General features: G+C 63.1%; 1 protein-coding gene across 24 annotated transcripts in view; it reads right to left on the bottom strand.

Annotated features, from left to right (window-relative positions):
- NRXN2 (neurexin 2) overlaps positions 1 to 20,261 on the bottom strand; it is a 109,268-nt gene that overhangs the window by 33,510 nt on the left and 55,497 nt on the right. For 7 of the 24 annotated variants that reach the window (XM_037838114.1, XM_037838122.1, XM_037838117.1 and 4 more), the window contains 8 exons: positions 19,651 to 20,037; positions 18,181 to 18,384; positions 12,579 to 12,605; positions 11,212 to 11,340; positions 10,400 to 10,781; positions 9,606 to 9,796; positions 7,917 to 8,090; positions 7,462 to 7,581 (listed from right to left, as the gene is read on the bottom strand). In XM_037838114.1, coding sequence (XP_037694042.1) covers positions 7,462 to 7,581; positions 7,917 to 8,090; positions 9,606 to 9,796; positions 10,400 to 10,781; positions 11,212 to 11,340; positions 12,579 to 12,605; positions 18,181 to 18,384; positions 19,651 to 20,037 — 1,614 coding nt within the window. Of the gene's footprint in view, positions 1 to 1,941; positions 2,897 to 7,461; positions 7,582 to 7,916; positions 8,091 to 9,605; positions 9,797 to 10,399; positions 10,782 to 11,211; positions 11,341 to 12,578; positions 12,606 to 18,180; positions 18,385 to 19,650; positions 20,038 to 20,261 lie in introns of those variants that run through there. The other 17 variants (XM_037838123.1, XM_037838115.1, XM_037838120.1 and 14 more) reach the window with 6 other exon arrangements.

The raw sequence follows: 20,261 nt of genomic DNA, 5'->3' as shown, positions 1-20,261 counted from the left end.
GGGCCCCTGTAGGAGCAATACTGGGCCTCAGGAGAGCCAGAAGGGGATAGTGAAGAAGGTAAAGAAGGACAGAAAGTTCATGGGGAGGAAAAGGGCATTAAGTTCAGGAACAAGGCTGGGGGGGAGTCAAAAAGAAAGAACCTGGAGAGCGCTACATGGAGAGCACCCCAGCTGGGGCAGAGATCACATGTGGGAAGAGAGACGGAAGGGATGAGGAAGAGGGTTTGAAGGGGCTGCTCCTGGGAACCGGACGAAGAGCCAGTAGAGGCATGCAAAAGGAGGTAAAGATGAAATCGGAGAAAAGGGAAGAAGATTAGAGACTGGAAGTGATATGAGGGCACAAGAATTGGGAAGCAAGAATGGATAGGTGTAGAACAATGATGGGAAGGCAAAGATGAAGGCACAAATGGGAGGCAATGAGGGGCAAAGATGGAAGTGATGATACAGGGATGGAAGATGATGAAGGAAGAAAAATGGAGTAGAAAAATGAGAGGTGGTGGTTGGACAGACATGGGAAGTGGTGAGGGTGAGTACAGAAATGGAGGTAACCAGAGGGCAGAGTGAGAACTGATGAAAGTACGGTGATGAGAGATGGCAGGAGCATGGAGATGTTAGAGTACCAAGATGGGAGGTGATGTGGTACTGAGAGGGAAAAGTTGAGGAGGGAGAACACAGAGATGGGAGGTGACAAAGATGGGATGGGATGGGGACACAGAAATGGGAGACAATGGAGGTACACAGATGGGGCTGTTGAGGAGTACAGGAAAGTGATGAGTGAAAGTGACAGGTCTCTGGGATGGGAGGTGACAGCTGCTCTGAAATGGGATGTGAAGGGGGGACTGACATGGGAAATAATGGGGTTGACAAGGAATGAAATGAAATGTGAAAAGGGACAGATATGGGAGTAATGGGTGGGACGGATATTGGAAGTTATAGAGTAACAGTATGGGAGGTGATGGGGGCACAGAAAGAATGGAGGACAGAGAGGGGAGGTGACAGGGAGAACCTGGAGGCTTGAAGATAGGAAGTGGTGAGGGGCCTGGGGTGGGGGTGATGAAGGGCAGAAATGAGAAGTGGTGGGGTCTGAAATGGAAAGGGGAGGTGAAGTAGGTGGAAGGTGAGGAGGAACTGAGATAAGAGGTGACAGTGAGTGGAAAGTGACAGAGGCCTGACCTGTGATGGGGATGTAATGAGGGAGCATAACTTAGAAGTGAGGGGCGATGGCGATCAGAGGTGGAGGTAGGTCAGGGTGGAGGTGCACGGTGGGGGGCAGGAGCTGAAGGGAGCAAGGATGGGAGAGTAGAGTGAGGTGACTGGAAGGAGATGAAAGGGCAGTAATGGGGAAAAGAAAGGAAGGTTGCCAGAGGGACAGAGGCGAAGTAAAAAGACATGACGAGGTGAAAGATGAAGAGATGGGACATGTCAGAGGCAGAGCTGATGGATGGGACAGAGCTGAGAGGGAGGTCGTGGAAGGATCAGAGACAAGGAGATAAAAGGGCGCAGAGCCAATGGGCCAGCCACAGGAAGGTGAGGGTGAGGCAGAGATGGAGGTGAGACAGGTGGAGAAATGAAAAGGGCAGGGAAATGGGGAAGGGGACGTTGACAGAGAGGATGAAAGGACAGAGGTGGGGAGGGGAGGGGAGTGCAGAAATAAGGAGGTGAGAAGCCAGCGGGGAGGCTAAGGAGGTGAAGGTGAGGCCGGGAATGGAAGCGGTGGAGACAGAGATGGGGGAGGGGGGCTGGCGGGGAGGGGAGTGGTGGAGGGAGAGGAGAGGGTGGGGCTGGGATGAAGGGAGCCCGAGACGGGAGGTGAGGGGGCGCGGGCCGCGAAGCGGAGGGGCCGCGGCGCGCACCTGCCGGGGTGCGGCCCGCGGGGGCAGGGCCGCGCACACCGGAGGCCCCGGGGGCCCGTCGCTGGCCGGCGTCGGCGGCGCCACTTACCGTGCCCGCCGCGGGTGAGGAAGGGCATGCGGTTGATGGCGATGGGCACGGTGCCGTGCTTGCTGTGGAAGTGGTGGACGTGGTGGGTGGTGCTGAGGCTGGAGGAGACCCGCGCCCCCTCGGCCGTCCCCAGCAGCAGCAGCAGCAGCAGCGGCAGCAGGAGCGGCAGCAGAGGTGGCGGCGGCGGCGGCGGCAGGGGCCCGGCCAGGGCGGGGGGGCGGCGCGGGCACCCCCCCGGCCCGCTCCCCCCGGGGGGCATTTCGGCCCGGGGGCGGCCGCCTCACAGCCCCATGGCCGGGGGCGGGGACGGGGGGCTGCGCAGCCCCGCGAAGCCCCCCTCCGGCTCCGAGCCCCGGGAGGGGGGTAGGGGTGAACAGGAGAAGGAAAAACCAGAGCCTGAGCCTCGGTCCGGAGCCAACGAAATCAACTGGATCCCGCCAGGGAATACGGGGTCCGCCGAGCGGCAGCGCCGAGGTCCGGGATGCCGGGGTCCATCGCGAGGAGCTAGGGGTCCCCCCGCATCCCGGCGGGGTCGGGGCGGCGCAGAGGGCCGTCAGAAACCCGGGGAAGCGCCCGGGGGAGGGGGCATGGTGCCGGGGGGGGGGGAGAGGGAGGGGAGGGAGGGGAGAGCGGGGGAATCCTGCGGAAAAACCAGGCCGGGGAGCGGGAGGGGGCTCGAGGAGAGAGGAAGGACCGAGGCCCGGCTCCCAGGAAAGCGGGAGAGCGACGGAGACCGGGGCCGGCCGCGCCGCTGCTGCCCGACCGAGGCCGGGGGAGAGGAGGGAGCGGCCAGGGAGGGGGGTGGGGAAAAGGGGGGAAGGGACGCAAATCCGGGTGAGGGGGGATCGGAGGGAGAGGAGAGGAGGGGAGAGGAGAGGAGGGGAGCGGGGCTGAGCAGAGGAAAGGCGCGAGCCTGCGAGATTCCGGCGGAGAGATGGAGGCAGCGGAGTGTTGCTGCAGAGGCTGAGAAGGCTGGCAGGGAGAGGGAGGGCGGGCGGCGGAGGGAGGGAGGGGAGGGGAGAGCCGAGGGGCGGGGGAGCGCGGGAGGAGGGGGCAGGGCGGAGGGACCCGAGCGGCTCCCGATCTGCGGGCGGCGCTGGGCAGCTCGGCGCGCGGCTCCTGGCTAGCCGGCTCGGCGCTCGCCTCTCCTCCGCTCGCGCCGCGCCCGTCCCCCGCGCCCGGGCGCGCGCCCTCCTCCCGCCCCCTCCGGAGAAGGGGCCCTGCTGAATAACTGAACAGGACTGAGGCCGCGAGAGAGGCCGCTCTCCTCCTCTTCTCCCCACACCCCACCCCACCACCACCTGGACGAACCCCAATAATGCTCGCTGGTCCAGCGCGCAGAGTGTGGTCACCACCACCTCAGCACGCACCCCTCGGAACACACGTGCACGCTGGGAGGTGGACGGGCTTGGGGACCGAGACACCCACGTGCCATAGAGGCACCAGGGCGCGCGCACGCACACATGGGTTCCGCCGACACGTCTGCACACATGTGCTCCTGGACCCGGGCACACGAAATCGTACCCAGCCAGAGCCTGTGCACATGCTCACAGAGGAATGCATGCGCGCACACATGCTTGGTCACAGGCCACGAATGGCCGACAACACGCGGAACACAGACGCTGGGCTGTGCACCCTCCACGACAGCGCCGTCCGCCTGCATACAAACAAGCACCCAGAGCCCCACACAGAGTCACCTAGTCTCGCCACCTCCCCAAAAAGGGTGCTCCCCTGTCCTGCACAAGCCCCTCCTGAACTCCTCCAGCCCTTCCTCTCCACTCCCCCCCCCGCAAATCATCTTCAACCCCTCCCTCCCCGGGGGTTGTGAGGACACCTGTCCACACGGTATTCTGCTTAGGAGAAGCTCCTTCCTTTCCGTGCTGGGCCACTGATGTCCAGCTGAGAAAACCACTCCCCCTTCAGGGCACCTTCAGGACCCTGCTCCCCCTCTGACTTTTGGGGGCCTCTAGGAATCACTGGTCATGGCCCAAGAGGTAAGTGCAGGGAGGCTGCCTTCCCTTCAGATCTCCTCTGGACCCCAGGGGCCATCTCAGTACTGACTTCGACCTGCTAGGATGGGGGAGGGTGGACAGGCAGTGGCAAAGGAGGAAAGGAGGGAGTGGGGTGGAGACAGGGGACCTGGAAGGGACCAAAGGAATAGTTTAACAGAGCGAGAAGAAAAGGAGAATAAAGAAAGGGCAAGAGGAAAAGGGAGATGAAGTGAGAAAGAGGAGGGAGACAGGCCCACAGATGGGAGGGCGGAAAGGGCAGGTTCCTGCTTATTGATTGTGAATTCCATTTTGGAGCAAAAACCATCACCCCGGGCCCCACGCCTTCTGCCCCCAGTTCCCTGATGCTGTCAGGACCCGGAACAGCTCCTCTGCCTCGCGGCCACCCGCCCCGACTCCACTTGGCCCTCAACCCTTCAGAAATGGAGGAAGGGGTCCTCGGAGGCACCCACAAAGCAAGAGGAGGCTTCGGGGTGTTGTGTGGCCCCACGAGGGAAGAGAGACCGCCAGCTGGGGCACAGGGCTGGGCCCCCTGAAGCCGTGTCCTCCTGCCCTCTCTGTCCCATTCTTGTACCCCTGGCTCGGGAATATAGACTGACAGCTCTGAGCAGGCAGAAAATGTATGGTCCCAGAGGGAGGGAGGGAGGAGCCGGTGGCGAGAGGAGAGGAAGGGAAACCGCCTGGAGGCCAATCAATATCAGTGAGTGGGAACTGGAGAGGGCTGGAAGGGGGGGTTGCGGGGCAGGGGGAGGGGGGAGACCTAGGGGGTAAAAAGAAGGAGAGGGAGAGCCAGAGGGTGTCAAGAGACCAACTGAGGCTGTAGCTGGGAGCGGAGCAAGAGGAAAGACTGGAAACAGCCAGGAGGCAGAGAGGGTGAGGAGTCAGCTGCCTGGGAGAGGCTGGAGGGGCTCTGCGGGGGACAGGCTGCAGCACCAGGCCCGCAAGGGCCACCTCTGTCCAAAGCCCTCCGGGCTGGGGTTTCAGCTGTGGGTCAGGAAGTGCAGGAAGTGTTCCTTCCTCCTTTCATCTTCCCCCGCTCTCTCCTTTGATATTCCCTTTTTCATTTCCTCCCTCTCCCTCCCCTCCCTCCAGTTCCCTCTCTCCCTGGCGGAGATGTGTCCTCTCACTCTGATCTCTCCCCTGCCTTCCCAGAGAGGAAGTCCCCGGGTCACGGATGGGGAAACTGAGGGCCCCTCATCCCAGCCTCTCCCCAAGCCCTGCCCCAGACAGGTCCACACCCCAACTCCAACCCCCTGAGGAAGGGGTCCGGGACAATGTGCACTGGCCATCCCCACCCTCCTTCCTGTCCTCAAGCCCAGGACCCCTTGGTGCCCCCAGGGCCTCCCAGGGCCTTCTACTCAGGGCAGAGCCAACGGAACAGGGCTCTCCTGCTGGGTTTCTGCAGGACCTCCTGCAACATGGGGCCCCAAGAAAACGAGCAGTGGAGAGGCTGCCGGAAAAACCAGACAAGCCTGGAGAGTCAGAAGGAGGCGCAGGCCCCAGAGAAGAGGGGTCCGCGGTTTGAAAAACCCCAGCAGAGCTCCCTCCCTCCGAGGTCAGAGACATGAGAGATGCCCCGGGGGTCAGTGTTCCCCCAAGCAGCGCGGTGAGTCCCACGCGGGCTCTCAGGTTGCACCCACCTTGTCTTTAGCTCCACAGCTTTGCCACCAGTCGTGTGCCACCAGACGCGTAGACTTTGGGACAGTGACACTTTCCAAGATTTGCCCTGCTCCCCTGCCCCAACTCTCCCTGTCTCCCAGGGCAGTTGGCCCCAAAACCAGAGAAGTTGCTCCAGTTTCTCTCCCCGCTGATGGGTGGCACAGCTCCCTACACCCCGATTCCTCCTTTGCCCCATTCCCAGAAGGCAACAGGCCACTCCACAGGGAGGGAAGCAGTGACGATGGCAGCAGGGCCCCCTCCAGCCTGGGGGATGACAAGCAGAGTGCTCAGGACTGGGAGGCGGGGGCCCCTGGGTTCCAGCTGAGCTCTACGATGACACCCCATAGCTTAGTGCCCCTTGCTGCACCCTACTTTCCACCTCGTTTGAGGAAGGATGGCCTCGTCCCACTGCCTTCTCTGAGGATCAAATTAAATGGGGTCAGGAATGCGAAAGGGCTTTGTAAACAGCAGAACACTGAACACTCAATGGGGTTGCTACTTCTGAGTATCAAAGAACCCATCTCCAGTCTCCTGGACCACACTGGGTTACCTGGGAGGGGCAGAGCCTTGAGCTGCCATCGTCTGGGGGGCTTTGAAGGCACAGAGAGCAGCAGGTCAGGCAGGGAAAGTCCTGGGCGGCATGGAGGTGTACCCAAGGGCCGGCCATGCCCAGGAGCACCAGGAAATCACCGAGGGAGATGGACGACGTTCTTCCAAAGGGGAAGGGAAAACCAAGACCCAACCCTAGAACCCCTGCCCCCGGAAGCAGTAGGTTTGTCCTGTAAGGAATTCCAGACTCATGCCAAGATGATGAAGATGCTGGCTGTGTGGTAGGGAGGGAAAGGCACAGGCTCCGGGATCCTACCCCAGATTTCCCTTTCCAGGAGATCCAGTGTCCCTTTCCAGGCCCCAGTCTCCATGTGTTGAAAATGGAGGAGCCCCTTCCTCCTGCGTGCGTGCATATCTTTTCCCAGGCAGCCGGCTCTCAGCAGGGCTACCCCGGGGAAGAGGATTCAAGCCAAAGCCTGAGGAGGCTGCACTCACCCAGCCCCCGAACTCCCAAAGCCCTTCCCCGCTGCTGCCCCAGCTGCCCGCCCTCTGCCAACCTCTAGCCAGCTGCTGACCACCAGCCACCAGGGACTGGGAACTGCTGCTTGGCCACCATCTCTGGGGAGGGGCCTCAAGCAAAATGCAAGGTGGCAGGCAGATGACTCCTGGGAGTGTCCTTGGGGCTCGAGGGGACACCCTGCAGCTGGGATTCTTAGGAGAGAAGGAGGGAGCAGCGGGGCCTGAGTCCAGGAGAGCCAGCTGTCCAGCGGCCTGGCCTTCGGGGAATCTCCTGAGCCTGCTCTCTGGGGTGTGGGTCTATTCTGGGCAGGAAGTAACAGGCTTCCACCGCATGCTTCCAAGGGCAGGAGGAAAGGGGGTGCAGGCTGGTAACAGCCCCCACCTGTGCAGCACGTGCCCGTGTGTGCTGCAAGTACAACAGGTAAGGCCATTGCCAGAGCCACACGGGGAGAGTGACAAGCTCAGCCCCACAGAGGCCACCATCGGTGGCTCGGGTGGGGAGGGGGCAGTGTCCCTCCAGCTCTTAGTGAGGGGGACTGCTCATCTATCGCCATCTATCAAATGATCACCTCCAGAACTTCAGGAAGAGCGAGCTGATGCTGCATGGCCCCACGGGAAAGCCTCCGAGCGGGGCCAGCAGTCAGGGGCTCCTCTTGGGCTCTCATCACAAAGAAGGGATGAGGAGGGTGGCAAGCTACACAGCTCCTTGAGACCCTCCCTCCTCCCCGGCAGGGCCAAGGGCTGGGCACTGCCCCGGGCACCACCGCCCCTCCCAGGCACTCACGGTCGTTGCAGACGGGGCCGCCATAGGAAGTCATGGTGCAGTCGCAGGTGAAGCCATCCCACTGCTGCAGGCAGACGCCCTGGTTGGCGCAGGACTCTTCGGTGCAGGTGGTGCTGGGGCCTGTAAGAGGCAGCAGGGAGGGACACCCCCCGCTCAGCCAAGCCCCCTCCCTCCCCAGGAGCCGCAGAGGTTTCCGGGCCAGGCAGAAGAGCCCTGTGCCAGGGCGAAAGGGCCAAGTGCTGTCCAGGGGCAGGGAGTGGGCTCCAGGGCTGCCGGCCTTGGCCTTGGACCAGGGGCCAGAGTGGAAGGCAACAGAGAGGACAAGGGACCCTTCACCCTTCCAGCGAGGCTTGAAAACATCACTTTGGAGCACAGGCTGCCCTGCCCTGGTCTGTCCCTCTGCAGCGGACCCTCCCGCAGCCAGAGGACCGCACTCAATGCCTCTCCCCGCTCACCGTCACAGCCCCTCTCCACCTGCCCGATGCGGTGCAGGGCGTCGGCGATGAGGTCCGGGAGGCGCCCGTTGAGGTCCACGGAGGCCAGGCAGCCCTGAAAGCCATCCCGGGAGGCCACCAGCTTGGGCAGGTTGCTGAACATGTTCTTGCTCAGACCGCCAATGTACAACTCTCCTGCAAGGGGAGTGGGGTCAAAACCCAGGTGTCCGGGTCCCCATCCCCTCCCCAGAACACGGGCACCCAGCTGTCAAATCCTCCCAGCGTTCCCTGGCTCGGGGTGTCCTACAACCTGCATAACCACCCCGCCATCTCTTCCTTTTTCCTTCCCCACTCTGCCATCTGTCTGCTCCCCCCCCCAGAGAAGCCCAGATGCGGGGTGGGGGCTGGGGGTGGGGAGCAGCTGGAGGAGTCTGCTCCGCGCTCTCTCCCACACATTTGATTCCAGTTCCGGCCTGTAATCAGGGCCTTTCATAGATGTGCCCTCCCCATCCCCCCCACCCCCGCTCTCTCCATCCGTCTTCCATACCCAGGACTCCGGCAGGTCTCTCCCAGCCTGCCGGGGCCACCGGCTCCCCCGCCTCTCTGCCTGGGCACATCGAGGCTGACCCCTGGGAAGCCTTGGCCGGGCCACTCAGAGAGCCCAGTCTCCGTTACTGGCTTCAGCCAAGACGCTGGTCGATCCTGCTGCCCTGGCCACGGCTCGAGGTAACCAGCCGAGAGGACTCGGGGTTTGCAACCACCCTGGATTAGCTGAGACACACCGCCCCCTTCTGGGAGCAGGGGGAGTTTACAGCCATGTGCAACGAGATCCCAGCTCCAACGCGGCCACCCGTTCACTTTGCAACCTCAGGCCGCCAGCTAGCCACTCTGAGCCTCTGTTTCTTCCTCTCCAAAATAGGGGTTGAATGCTGTGGTCTCTAAGGACCCTCCCAGCTCTGACGGTTTGTGTCCCACTTGCACCCAGGGCTGCTTTGAGTTTGTGCAAGGAGGTAGTTCACGGTGCCCCCAGCGGGCTCTGGTGGCACTGCAAGCCTTGGCCTCGCTCCAGTTCTAATGCTCGGGTCTCTCAGCTCATTCCCCTCTTCCCTGCTCTCTCAACCACCCATTCTGGGGGCGGCCAAGTGGGGGCCTCCAGTGACTTCTGAAGAGGTCCTGGGGGAACGTGGGACCCTGAGCCCACTAGGGGAAGTGTCGGGTCCCCAAAGTCCCCAGAGGTAGCCCAGCCAATGCCAAAGATATACATTAGGGGCAGCATCCGGGGACCCCAGCTCCGGCTACTCCCTCCTGTCTTCACCAACCACACCCTCCCACCCCACTCATGGGCGGCTTCTTGCAGGAGGCTGAGTTCCCCATTCTCTCTCGACCCCCCAACCAAGGCAGGCTTCTCGACCTTGGAGGTCCTGAAGGGCCCACACCTGCTCTAGAGGCCACCAAGCACCTCACGGGACAGCTCCTGCAACCAGGTTTTGTGTGCCACTGAGTCGGGAAGACTCGGGAGAGCTGAGCAGACCTCTGACAGGAGCCATTGGGCTGGACACGGTGGGGAAGGGGAGGGTGGGACAGGGAACCAGGACGGAGGGAGATGGAGAATCACAAGAGTGACGTCACCTCCAGGAAGGGGATGACCTTGTGGGAAGGGAGGGGCGGCGGGGTGGGAGCCAGGTCTTCTCCGGGGGCCCCGGGCCCCACCTTTGAGATCGAGGTTCCGGGCGCCATTGGAGTGCTGCGTGACCGTGCGGGAGTCGATCTTGAGCGTGTGCACATTGCCCGGGTCCCTGGACACCACCACATTGTGCCACTGGTTGTCATTGACCGGCTTGTCTGAGTTCCCCTTCATTAAGGACGGGCCGTTCCCCAGGTCGAACACGTAGTGGATGTACCTGCCCCACGGTAGGGAGGAGACACTGGGTCAAGGTGGGGGTGGTGGCAGGAGGTGGGGAAGGAGGAGTTATGGCTGGCAGGGGTCCCGGGTGTCACCGGAAGAAAGGATGGGGGTGGGGGGGCAGCATTCCCGACCCCATAGGAGACGGACTTATACCAACGGCAAGAGTGTGTGGTGTGAGGTCCCATCATGGGGGGAATGGGGGTGCAAAGAAGAGCTTGTAACCATGATCAGCTTGGAAGAGGAGCTGGTAGTGGAGGGAAGTAGGGGCCTCTGCAGGAGGGTCAGAGCTGCCCCAGGGCAAGGGGCTGCAGGGACAAGGCTCTCTCTTCTGCCTGTAGAGGGTCCAGGAGGACCCCAGGCCAGGTCAGCAAACAGAGTACGGACATAACTAGGAAACCCCTGGCAAGGAAGCAACTGGGGAGTCACAAGTGAAAGAAAGGGGTGCTTCTCCATCTTGGCTGTTGGCTGGGGAACTGCATCTTAGCCTGTGGTTTGGGGACACTGGACATCCCAGGTGGTGGCTAGGGCGAGCTGTATCTCAGTCAGCAGGGGGCAGGAGGCCAACTCCTCGACGGTGGTCCCATGCCCAGCACCTCACCCCTTGACCAGCTCGATGACGATGAAGTCGTTGCCATTGCCCGAGTTGAACAGGAGGAGCCCGTCGGGGGCCGTGGTCTTGAACTGGAAGAAGAGGTGCATGGAGGCGTAGGCTTGGAGCGTGGCGAGCGCCAGGTAGCTGCTGCGGCTCTTGAAGGTGACGGGGTCCGCCACGATGGCCCGCAGGCTGAAGCGCGCGTTGAGCTCGCAGTAGGTGATGTCACCATCCTTGCACTGGTCCATGTAGGGCTGGCCGTTGAACACCAGCCCGCTCAGGTGCCCAATGAAGTTGGAGGGAACCACGGAGATGAAGCGCCGCTCCGTCATGATGCCCGTCTCGATGTTGTGGAACTCCAGCCGCGTGTGGGCGCCTGCCATCTGTCCTGCTCGGGACGGGAGGCGGGGATGAGGGGGGTGGCCCTGGCCCACCGACAGCAGGATCACCTGAGGGGCTGGACCTTGGGTTCCCAGGAGGCCCCCAACTCCACGCAAGGGCCAGCACCAAGAAAGCTCAGCAGAGATGCCCCTGGGTAGGTGCTGTGGGCAAGCCCAGTTCCTGGGACCAAGGAGGGGCTACAGTCCTCGCTGTGTCAAAGGGCTCACAGCATTCAGGCAAGTGCTGCCTGAAGAGGGATCCAAATAGTCCCTGGGGTCCAGACCCCCATAATACACCACCCCTGAGGGAGAAATGGCAGAGGCAGCCTGCCAGAAGGTGTCCCAGGAATGGTCTCCCAGTCAGCGATCACCAAGAGGAACAGGGCCAAACACAGGTCACTGGAGATGCGTCCCCTTCCCCAGCCCCAGCCCACCTACCCTCCACGGTCACGTTGTCCACGGACAGCTGCAGGCTCTTGCCACGCCGCACCACCCTCACCGTGTGCCACTCGTTGTCGTTGAGCTTGTGCCCCGCAAAGAGTGTCTCGGGGCCTTTACCTGAGGCACCAAGGGGGGAGTGAGCGTGGCGCCCAGGCGCTCACAAATAGCTTCAGGTACCACCCCGGGCACACAGGCAGCCTCACCTCTGCACATGCGTGTGCACGCGTGGCCATCATGCAACCTTATGGCACATATTCGGCTCTGACACACCCATGCACACAAGGACACGCGTGCGCGCAGCCTCCCTTTGCAGTCGGAGCACATGCACACAGACACCTCAGCAGCGCCACTTCGTACGGCTTCTGGGGGCGCCTGCTAGAGCCGTGCCCCAAGGCCCTGCACACAGACTCACTCAACACACTCAAGACACTCTTCCCCAAGACCCCTAAGGGCCTTCAGTGTGTTGTAGCCAGCAGCCAAATTCCCAGTGATAGAGGCACAGACTAAAAGCTTTCAAAAAGACACAGAGCCCGAAGGAGGACCCAATGTAAATATGCAGCATGGAGTCATCTCCGGCAGTAAAAGCTCCTACACAGCCACCTCATCTACTGTGGGACCCGAGGTGACTTTTCCACAACCGCACCACCCAGCATGGCCACAGGGAACTGTTCTGTTTCTTAGGTATTCTGATACCAGCATTATCGACCTCCCAAACCTAATATAAAACACACATAGCTTGCAAATATTGCTGGACTTTGCAGCACTCCTGGTCATCCCTAGGACCTCCGGAGCTCATGCTAGCCGAGGCTGAGGATGCGGACACTAAAGGAACTTTACCCAAACCAGGTCCACCACACATGCACACACACACATCAGCCGCGCACACGCAAGGCAAGACACACCCGGACACACGGCCTTCCCAGCTCTCCTGCCTTGCTCTCAGCACAGGAAAACAGGCTGTCTGGGACAGGGCACCGAGCCGCCACACTCAGAAACGTCCACATCCGCTCTCCATCTGACCCCCGCTGACAGCCCTCGCTGTCACCTCCGAAGGAACCCCCAGTTGGCAGAAACGCGCCCCCCGTCAGACACACCTGCCTCCCAGCCTTCGTCTTCCCTCCCGTGTGTCTCGCCTGCCCCCTGGTGGCCACCTCTGGAGATGCAGCAGGACGTCCCCAGCCGCACTCACTGGGTACCACTAAGCCCCCCCTGGGCTTCTGCCCCTTCCCCACACCCCCACCCAACCCCATGGGAGCCAGAGATCGGGGTTCTCCGCCTCACCCCCACCCTGCCCCGCCCCGAAGCCAGGTGTCCAGCGTCCCAGTCCCCTTGGGCCTCTGCAGAAGAAGAGGGAAACCACTTACTGGGTGCGCAGCCGACGCGCAGGCAGTCTGGGGGGGCCATGGGACGGGCAGAGGGGGAGGGGAGACAAAAAGGCAGAACAAGGTTTTTTTTTTTTACATCCTTCACAGGGAGGGGTGTCTGCAGGCGGGGTTCCCCCCGGGGCCACTTTCTGGGGACCACGCGTGCCCAGGTGCCCTCTCCCCTACCTGGACCCCTGAGAGGGCTCCAACCCTCCCCAGAGCTGGGAGGGCAGTCAGGGGATGGGAAGAGGGCTTGGGTCCCCCTTCCTAGAGGGACCCAGGCCCCTCGTGTCTGAGGGAGACGGGCACCGTGGGTACCCAGTCGTACAGGGGATCACGGGGCACTGCAGGCTGACCACCCCCACATCTCCCCAGGCTCTGGGAGGGAGAAGGTGGGGGGGCCAGGGTCTCCGCAGCCCCTGCTCTGGGGCGACTCCCTGCTTAGAGCCCAGGTTCTCAGGACACATCACTCCTTGTGCCCCTCTGGGCTCTGAGCTAAACGGAGGGGTCTGCCCCAGAGCCCCCTTCCCGTGGCCATACACCCCCCAAAGTCCAGCAGGCCAGCACCGCCCCTCCAGGAACCTTCCTTCCAGCCCTCCCTATCCTACAGGACACCAGGCTGCTCCTGATGACTGGGATGGTCCTTCAGCCTGCGGAGCAGCGAATCTAAATCCATCTTCCTAGGGAGGAGCAAAAGTCTCAGCAATGGGGACACTGAAGATGACTCTCCAACATATTTCTGGGAATGGAGAGGCTAGGAGAAACTTGGCCCCTTTAGTGCACGCACCTGCTCAGGACAGTTTAGGGAGCGTTTAGTAACCTGTGCCCCAGGTGCACAAAATGGGCGGAGCAGGACGTCTCTGAGGACTCGCAGCAGGAGTCCCCAAAGCAAAGTCTCCTGGCCCGGCTCCAGCCTCCACATTGCTATCCCCCAGCTTCGGGGTTGGGCGGTCCCACATGGTCGGAAGCATGACGTCCACACAGCCTACAACTGTCTACACAGCCTGCCGCTCAGGGCCGCACCAGGTGGGGCACAGCCAGCCCTTGCAGAGGTGACAGAGCGCCATTCCATCAGACCCAGACCCAAGCCTGAGGGACAAAGGAGCTGCCTGGGGCGGTGGGACCTCAGCCAGGCTGCTCACTCACTGTGGGGCCTCCGGAGAACCCCGCCTCTCCCAGCCTCGGCTTCCCCTGTGAATGAGGGGCTTGAACTAGAGGATCCTGAGCTGGGAGCAAGAGACGGGGGGTCAGTGGCTCCCCCTTAGTCTTTGAGAGAGGGGGCGCTCAGGTCCTTGGTTAGCAGCCGTATCTGCAGCACCCTGTGGCTCCTCCCAGGCCAGCCTCCGCCCACCTGCTCCTGGGGCCCCGAAGGTTCCTGAAGTGGAGGTAAAAAGAATCCCCCTGTGGCTCTGGGGGGTGGTCGTAGGCCCCTCGGGTGGTACAGCTGAGCTCCACACGCGTTGTCAACCGCAGCAGAAGAGTGGGGGAGCCGCCGGGACACTGAGCCACAGCCTGGCACCAAGGGAGGGCAAAGGGGGCAGAGCAAGGCCCAGGGGCAGACATGTAGGGAGCATAAAGAAAGAGGGGAGAGAAAAGTGAGGTCAGCAGGGTGGGGCAGAAGGAAGGAGAGGCAAGACAGAGGGTAAGGTGTGTCAGGGAGGGTGTGGGAGGGTGCCAGGCCCTGGAGCCAGGTCACGGGGGCTCTCTCGGGGCCGGCAGAATCTTCACCAATGAAGGGTCCAAAAAGAAAAAAGGGGACTGGGAGGACAGGTCCCAGGGGAGACACTCAATTCTTTCCCCTCCCAGCAGGGAGCGCCAGGAATGGGGCAGTCCGTCTGTCCAGAGAAGTCATGTTACCTCCAGGCCCACCCTGCAGTGACCCTGACCCCAGAAGCCCCCGCTCCAGAAGATGTGGAGGTGAGCAAACATGCCCCGAAGATGGGCACCCCCAGAGGGAGCCAGCACGGACCTGGGGGAAAGCCAGGCCCTGCGAGTGAGGTGGGGGCAGCCCTCCAGCACACAAGCTCACCCAGAGCAGGTCAGGGTACAATTAAAGAGCACCCTGTGCCTCGAGCGCGGGAAGGGGATGGGGTGAGTCCTCTGTGCAGAACCCCCAAGGCTGGACATAGAGACAGGGATCAGGATGTGCCTGTGAAATTGGACTGGTGGGAGGGCGGTATCTGCACCGAAAGGAACGCTGGGAAGACCACGGGCTTCTGGGCCCCTCCCCCCGGACCCCCAGAGTTGGAGGTGGGGGCCTGGGGTTCCTGGGTATGTTCAACGTGACCCTCGGCTCTGGGACAGCCCAGCCTAGAGGAGGAGCCGAGAACCAGATCCACAGAAGGGATGAGGGGAACTCTGGTGGAAGGCAGCATCCCCCTCCCCGGGGCCTCCAGGATTGAAGGGCTTTGGGGCGCATCGGCTTCACACGCGAAGGAGGGTGGGACTGGCTCTGTATGGCTCAAGGGGGTTTTCAGAGGGAGATGGACACTAGGGAAGAAAGACCCCACAGTTAGAAGGGCCGTCTTGGAGGTGGGAGCCCCGAGAGTGGAGGTGTCTGAGCAGTGAGGCCTTGTGTTGGTGGGGACTGCTGGTGTGACGGGCACGAGGACAGGCAGAACCAGGAGGTGTCTGAGGGCCTCTCCAGCCCGGGGGTTCTTGCATCGCAACGCACCTGTCAGCCCCACGGCCGGCTGGGGCAGGGGCAACTGCAGCAAAGGGGAGAAGGAGCCAGGCCAGGGTGGGCACTGGCCCCTGAGGCTATGCACCAGAGCAGGAGGCAGGGGCCCGGGCCATGCCGGGAGGGGTCAGGGACTCTGCAGTCCTCCAGGGACAAGATCCCTGCCCTGCTCAGGGTCTGCGGTGGCAGCAGAGGCTGGGAGACAGGCAGCAGGAAGCAGGATGCAGTTTGTCCAGCATCCTCTGCCTGAAGACAGCAGCAGCACCTTGGGCCTCTGTGGTCTAGTAAAAGCCCATCTCCTGAGGCTGGCACTGGGTGCCTCCTCCAACCACCCCACGAGTGGTCACCGACAGCCTCAGCACCCTCTCCAGGCATCATTCCGGGGAGCCCCTGCTGAGCTGCATGGCTGATTCCTGGAAGTCTTGTGACCCCGAGACCCAGAGGCCAAGCGGCTTCGGGCACCCTCAGTTCCCCAGCAGCAAGGCCAGCCCAGCACGGGGGCCCTGGAGCTCCATCAGTGGAGCCAATATGAGGCCCTGCAGGCCGGGGCAGGGGTGGGGGAGGAGTGGGATAGGGACCAGAAGGGGGCTCCTGAGGCGGGAGCTGGAAGCAAGCCCCAGCTCTGGCACCAAGCTCAGGCCCCTGTCTCAGTGAGGTTTTCCTGAGTGAAAGTCAGGTGAGTCTCCACGTCTGTGTCTGGGCACCCATCATTCCACTGGAGCCTCAAAACCATACAGAAAGTTGACAGGGTAAGGATTCTTATTCCCATTTTACAGATAGGAAAACTGAGGAAACTAGAGCCAGAATCCAGGCCTTCTGGCTTCGAGTCCAGTGCTCTTCCCATCAGAGCCTGGGGCTGGGGGCTGGGGGCTGGGGATGGACCACCTGTGTGTCTGGGGACAGCTATGTAGCAGCCACACACATCGGCCAGACACATGGACGGATGCGTCTGCACCAAGCATTTGTCACAACTTTCCAAGGGCTCATCAGAGATAGCGTCCCAGCCCACACCCTCTGCAGACTGGGCCGGGGCAGAACTGGAGATGGGGGTTCAGTCCTGTCGGCTGTCGGTCCGGAAGCCTGCGCTTAACACACCAGGTGTCCAGGAAGCCCACCCAGTTCCCGGGCATCTAAGTGCTTATGTGGCAGTCGGAACCAACCGAGTCAGGAAGGAGAGGGCAGACCCTAAGGGGAAAGGTCCCAGCAGCTGTGCCAAGGACTCTGCCTCCTGCCTGGTCAAGAGCCCAAGCTGCATCCCAGGGGACCTAAAACAGTGCAAGTAAAGGAAGAAACCATCTGCCTTCTGGAGCCTTCCCTGCAAATGGAGGGATTTTCCCTGCCATGCCCCACCAGGCACACAGAGCCATGCGCTCAGGCCCCCAGAGAACACGCACACCTGGGAGGGGTCTCCCGCCGGGCACACAGAGGGCAGGCGAACAAGCACAAGGCCACGCGTGGCATCCTGGGCTGGCACCTCCCTCCTGTGGCAGTTTCAGGGGTGCAAGGGAGTGAGTGTTGTACAGACCTGTCAGGGGGTGGCTAAGGGCACTGCCCAGCCTGCTTTCCCTGCAGAGCTGCCCCCGCCACCCACGCTCGATGGGCTGTGATCATGGATAGAAGCAAGAACATCTCAGGGAGCCCCAGACACCTGCCCAGCTCCCCAGACCCAAACCCCACCCAGCTTGGCAAGGCCAAGGGGTACAAAGGCCACGTGGCCCAAAGGGGAAAGGAAAGGACATAGTAGCAAGTTATTAACGAGGTAACGGGGCCAGAAAGGCCACAGTCTGCCCATAAGCACCCTGGAGAATGTTGTTAGGAGACCCCAGGTAAAGAGTGAGCAGCTCCACACTCTGTATTCCCTGCACCTGAGGACACTACGCTACCGAGGAGAGACCTACTTCTCTGGGTCAGGACATTGTAGGTGACCAGGTGACACTAAAGGTCCAGGGGCCTCCCTACAGAGCAGGCTCTTGGGAGACAGACAGTCAGAGGTGGACAGATACGACCCAGCCTGGACAGCTTGGGGTCTGTCACTCCGCAGGGGCGGGGGCGCTGTCTTGTTCCCGCCTGGAGCCCCAGGGTCCAGAACGTACCAGGCACTTACAAGGTGTCCCACCAACGGTGGCCGGATGGGAGCAGTGTCATAACCCGGCCCTGGCCTCGAGAGCTGAAGCCCACAGAGAGAGCCTAAGAGGCCCCCAGTCTGCTCCTGGATGCCCCAGGGCCTGCCCGATGCAGCGGAGCTCAGGCTGCTCTTACATCTGGGCACAGGCAGGGACACGGAGCAGTCCCATGGCAAGGGCCAGCCGCCCCAGTTCTGGTGGAGGGCCCTGGGCAAGGCCTCGGCCAGGCCAAGGGAAAAGCATCGAAGCTGAAGGCAAACGACCCCCTCACTGGCTTTGTGGTGTGGGGACAAGGCAGGATGGGAGTCCCCTGATTTATGAAGCCTGTCTCATGTCTTCCCAGGGCAGCTAAGTGACCCAAATGGGAAGGCACCCAGGGCTGGACAGAGGGCAGAGAGTGTGCCCCTCCACATGGGCATACAGACACGGAGCTGCAGCTATGGAGGAAGAGAGGACCCGGGGGCTGGAGCAGGGGCCGGGTCTTTCTCATCTCTGGATCTGCCGCCACTCTGAGCCCAGGAGACATCAGGGGTGCTCACGAGCCCATGAGTTATGAATGGGCCGTGTCACCTGTGTGCGTGCTGGACAGCTGCCACCTAGCCTCCCCTCGAGGGCCCTGGGAGCAGGATGCTCACTCCCCAGCCCCTCGGCCCTGAGCACCACCCCCGGCTACGGCGGGCACCTCCCCACCTCCCGACACTGCTGGGGGCACCGTGCACTGGTGCCACCACCGGCTTCTCCAGACAGAGGGGGTGTGGGGCAGGGCCAGGGCGGGCCAGGAGGCAGGGGCGGTGGTTACCGAGGTTGACCGTGAGCTTCATCTGCCCCCCGTCCAGCTCGAGGCGCAGGGTGTCAGCGGACTCCCTGGAGGTGGTGGCCATCATGAGGCCGTAGGCCCGCTGGGACATGAAGCGCAGGGACACGTCCTCTGCCTCCGTGTGCATGGCGTTCGGCAGCATGATCTTCATGTACATGGAGCCGTCGTAGCTCAGGACCGTGGCCTCTGTCCCGGGATGGGGGGAAGGAGGAGAGAGGAGACCGAGAGAACCATTACAGGCGTGACAAGACTGGGTGCTGGTCTACTGGGGGCCCTGAGGAGGGGGATATGGGACGGGGAGTGCGGTCCCTAAGGAGGGGGCACGGGACAGGGATTGGGGTCCCTGAGGAGGGGGACATGGGGCGGGGAGTGGGTCCCTGAGGAGGGCACAGGGCACGGAGTGGGGTCAAGGGGGACATGGGATGGGGAGTGGGGTCCCTGAGGAGGGTGTGGGGTGGGGAGTGGGGACCCTGAGGAGAGGGACATGGGGTGGGGAGTGGGGTCCCTGAGGAGGGGGACATGGGGCGGGGAGTGGGTCCCTGAGGAGGGGCACGGGGCAGGGAGTGGGGTCCCTGAGGAGGGGGACATGGGGCGGGGAGTGGGTCCCTGAGAAGGGCACAAGGCAGGGAGTGGGGTCGAGGGGGACATGGGATGGGGAGTGGGGTCCCTGAGGAGGGCGTGGGGTGGGGAGTGGGGACCCTGAGGAGAGGGACATGGGGTGGGGAGTGGGGTCCCTGAGGAGGGGCACGGGGCAGGGAGTGGGGTCCCTGAGGAGGGGCATGGGACAGGGAGTGGGGTCCCTGAGGAGGGGCACGGGGCAGGGAGTGGGGTTCCTGAGGAGGGGCACGGGGCAGGGAGTGGGGTCCCTGAGGAGGGGGACATGGGGCAGGGAGTAGGTCCCTGAGAAGGGCACAAGGCAGGGACATGGGATGGGGAGTGGGGTCCCTGAGGAGAGGGACATGGGGTGGGGAGTGGGGTCCCTGAGGAGGGCGTGGGGTGGGGAGTGGAGACCCTGAGGAGGAGACATGGGGCAGGGAGTGGGGTCCCTGAGGAGGGGGACATGGGGCGGGGAGTAGGTCCCTGAGAAGGGCACAAGGCAGGGAGTGGGGTCAAGGGGGACATGGGATGGGGAGTGGGGACCCTGAGGAGAGGGACATGGGGTGGGGAGTGGGGTCCCTGAGGAGGGCGTGGGGTGGGGAGTGGAGACCCTGAGGAGGAGACATGGGGCAGGGAGTGGGGTCCCTGAGGAGGGGCACGGGGCAGGGAGTGGGGTCCCTGAGGAGGGGGACATGGGGCAGGGAGTGGGTCCCTGAGGAGGGCACAAGGCAGGGAGTGGGGTCGAGGGGGACATGGGATGGGGAGTGGGGTCCCTGAGGAGAGGGGCATGGGGCAGGGAGTGGGGTTCCTGAGGAGGGCGCTGGCGGGGGCCCCCGGGACGCCGCCGGGCCTCACCGCGCTCGCAGACCCTGCCCAGGAAGCCGGTGCCGACGCAGTCGCAGACGAAGCGGTTCCAGCCCTCGCGGCAGAGGCCCCCGTTGCGGCAGGGCGCCCCCGCGCACTGCTTCAGCGTCTCCCGAGAGCAGAAGGGGGCGACGCCCGCGGCCGCCTGCGCCTCGGCCAGGCCCCGGAGGTCGCGGCTGCGGCCGTCTATGAAGAGGTCGCGCACGCAGCCCACGTAGCCGGCCCGCAGCGCCGCCGTCCACACCTCCGGGGGCAGGGGCAGCTCGGCCCGGCCGCCCTCGGGGAGGCCGCCCAGGAACAGCTCGCTCTCCAGGTCCAGGATCTCGCTCTCCCCGCTGGCCAGAAACGGGGTGCTGCGGCTGTTCACGGAGATGGAGCCTGGGGGCCGAGGGAGAGCGGGGCGAGGGGACCGCAGGTCAGGGGGCCTGGCCTTGCCGAGGAAGCCCCCCCACAGCCGCGCTGGGCCCTCGCCCCCTGCACCCCGCGGCAGGCTCAGGACGAGCAGCAGCCCCCGGGGAGCCCAGCTCCGCCCTGCTCCTGCAGCTCCTGCAGCTCCTGCAGCTCCTGCAGCTCCTGCAGCTCCTGCCTGGCGGAGGTTCCCG

The sequence above is a fragment of the Choloepus didactylus genome, chromosome 6 (assembly GCF_015220235.1).
Source record: "Choloepus didactylus isolate mChoDid1 chromosome 6, mChoDid1.pri, whole genome shotgun sequence".
NCBI classification, from domain to species: Eukaryota; Metazoa; Chordata; class Mammalia; order Pilosa; family Megalonychidae; genus Choloepus; species Choloepus didactylus.
The sequence above is the reverse complement of the archived record's forward strand: the minus strand, read 5'-3'. Positions and strand labels throughout refer to the sequence as shown.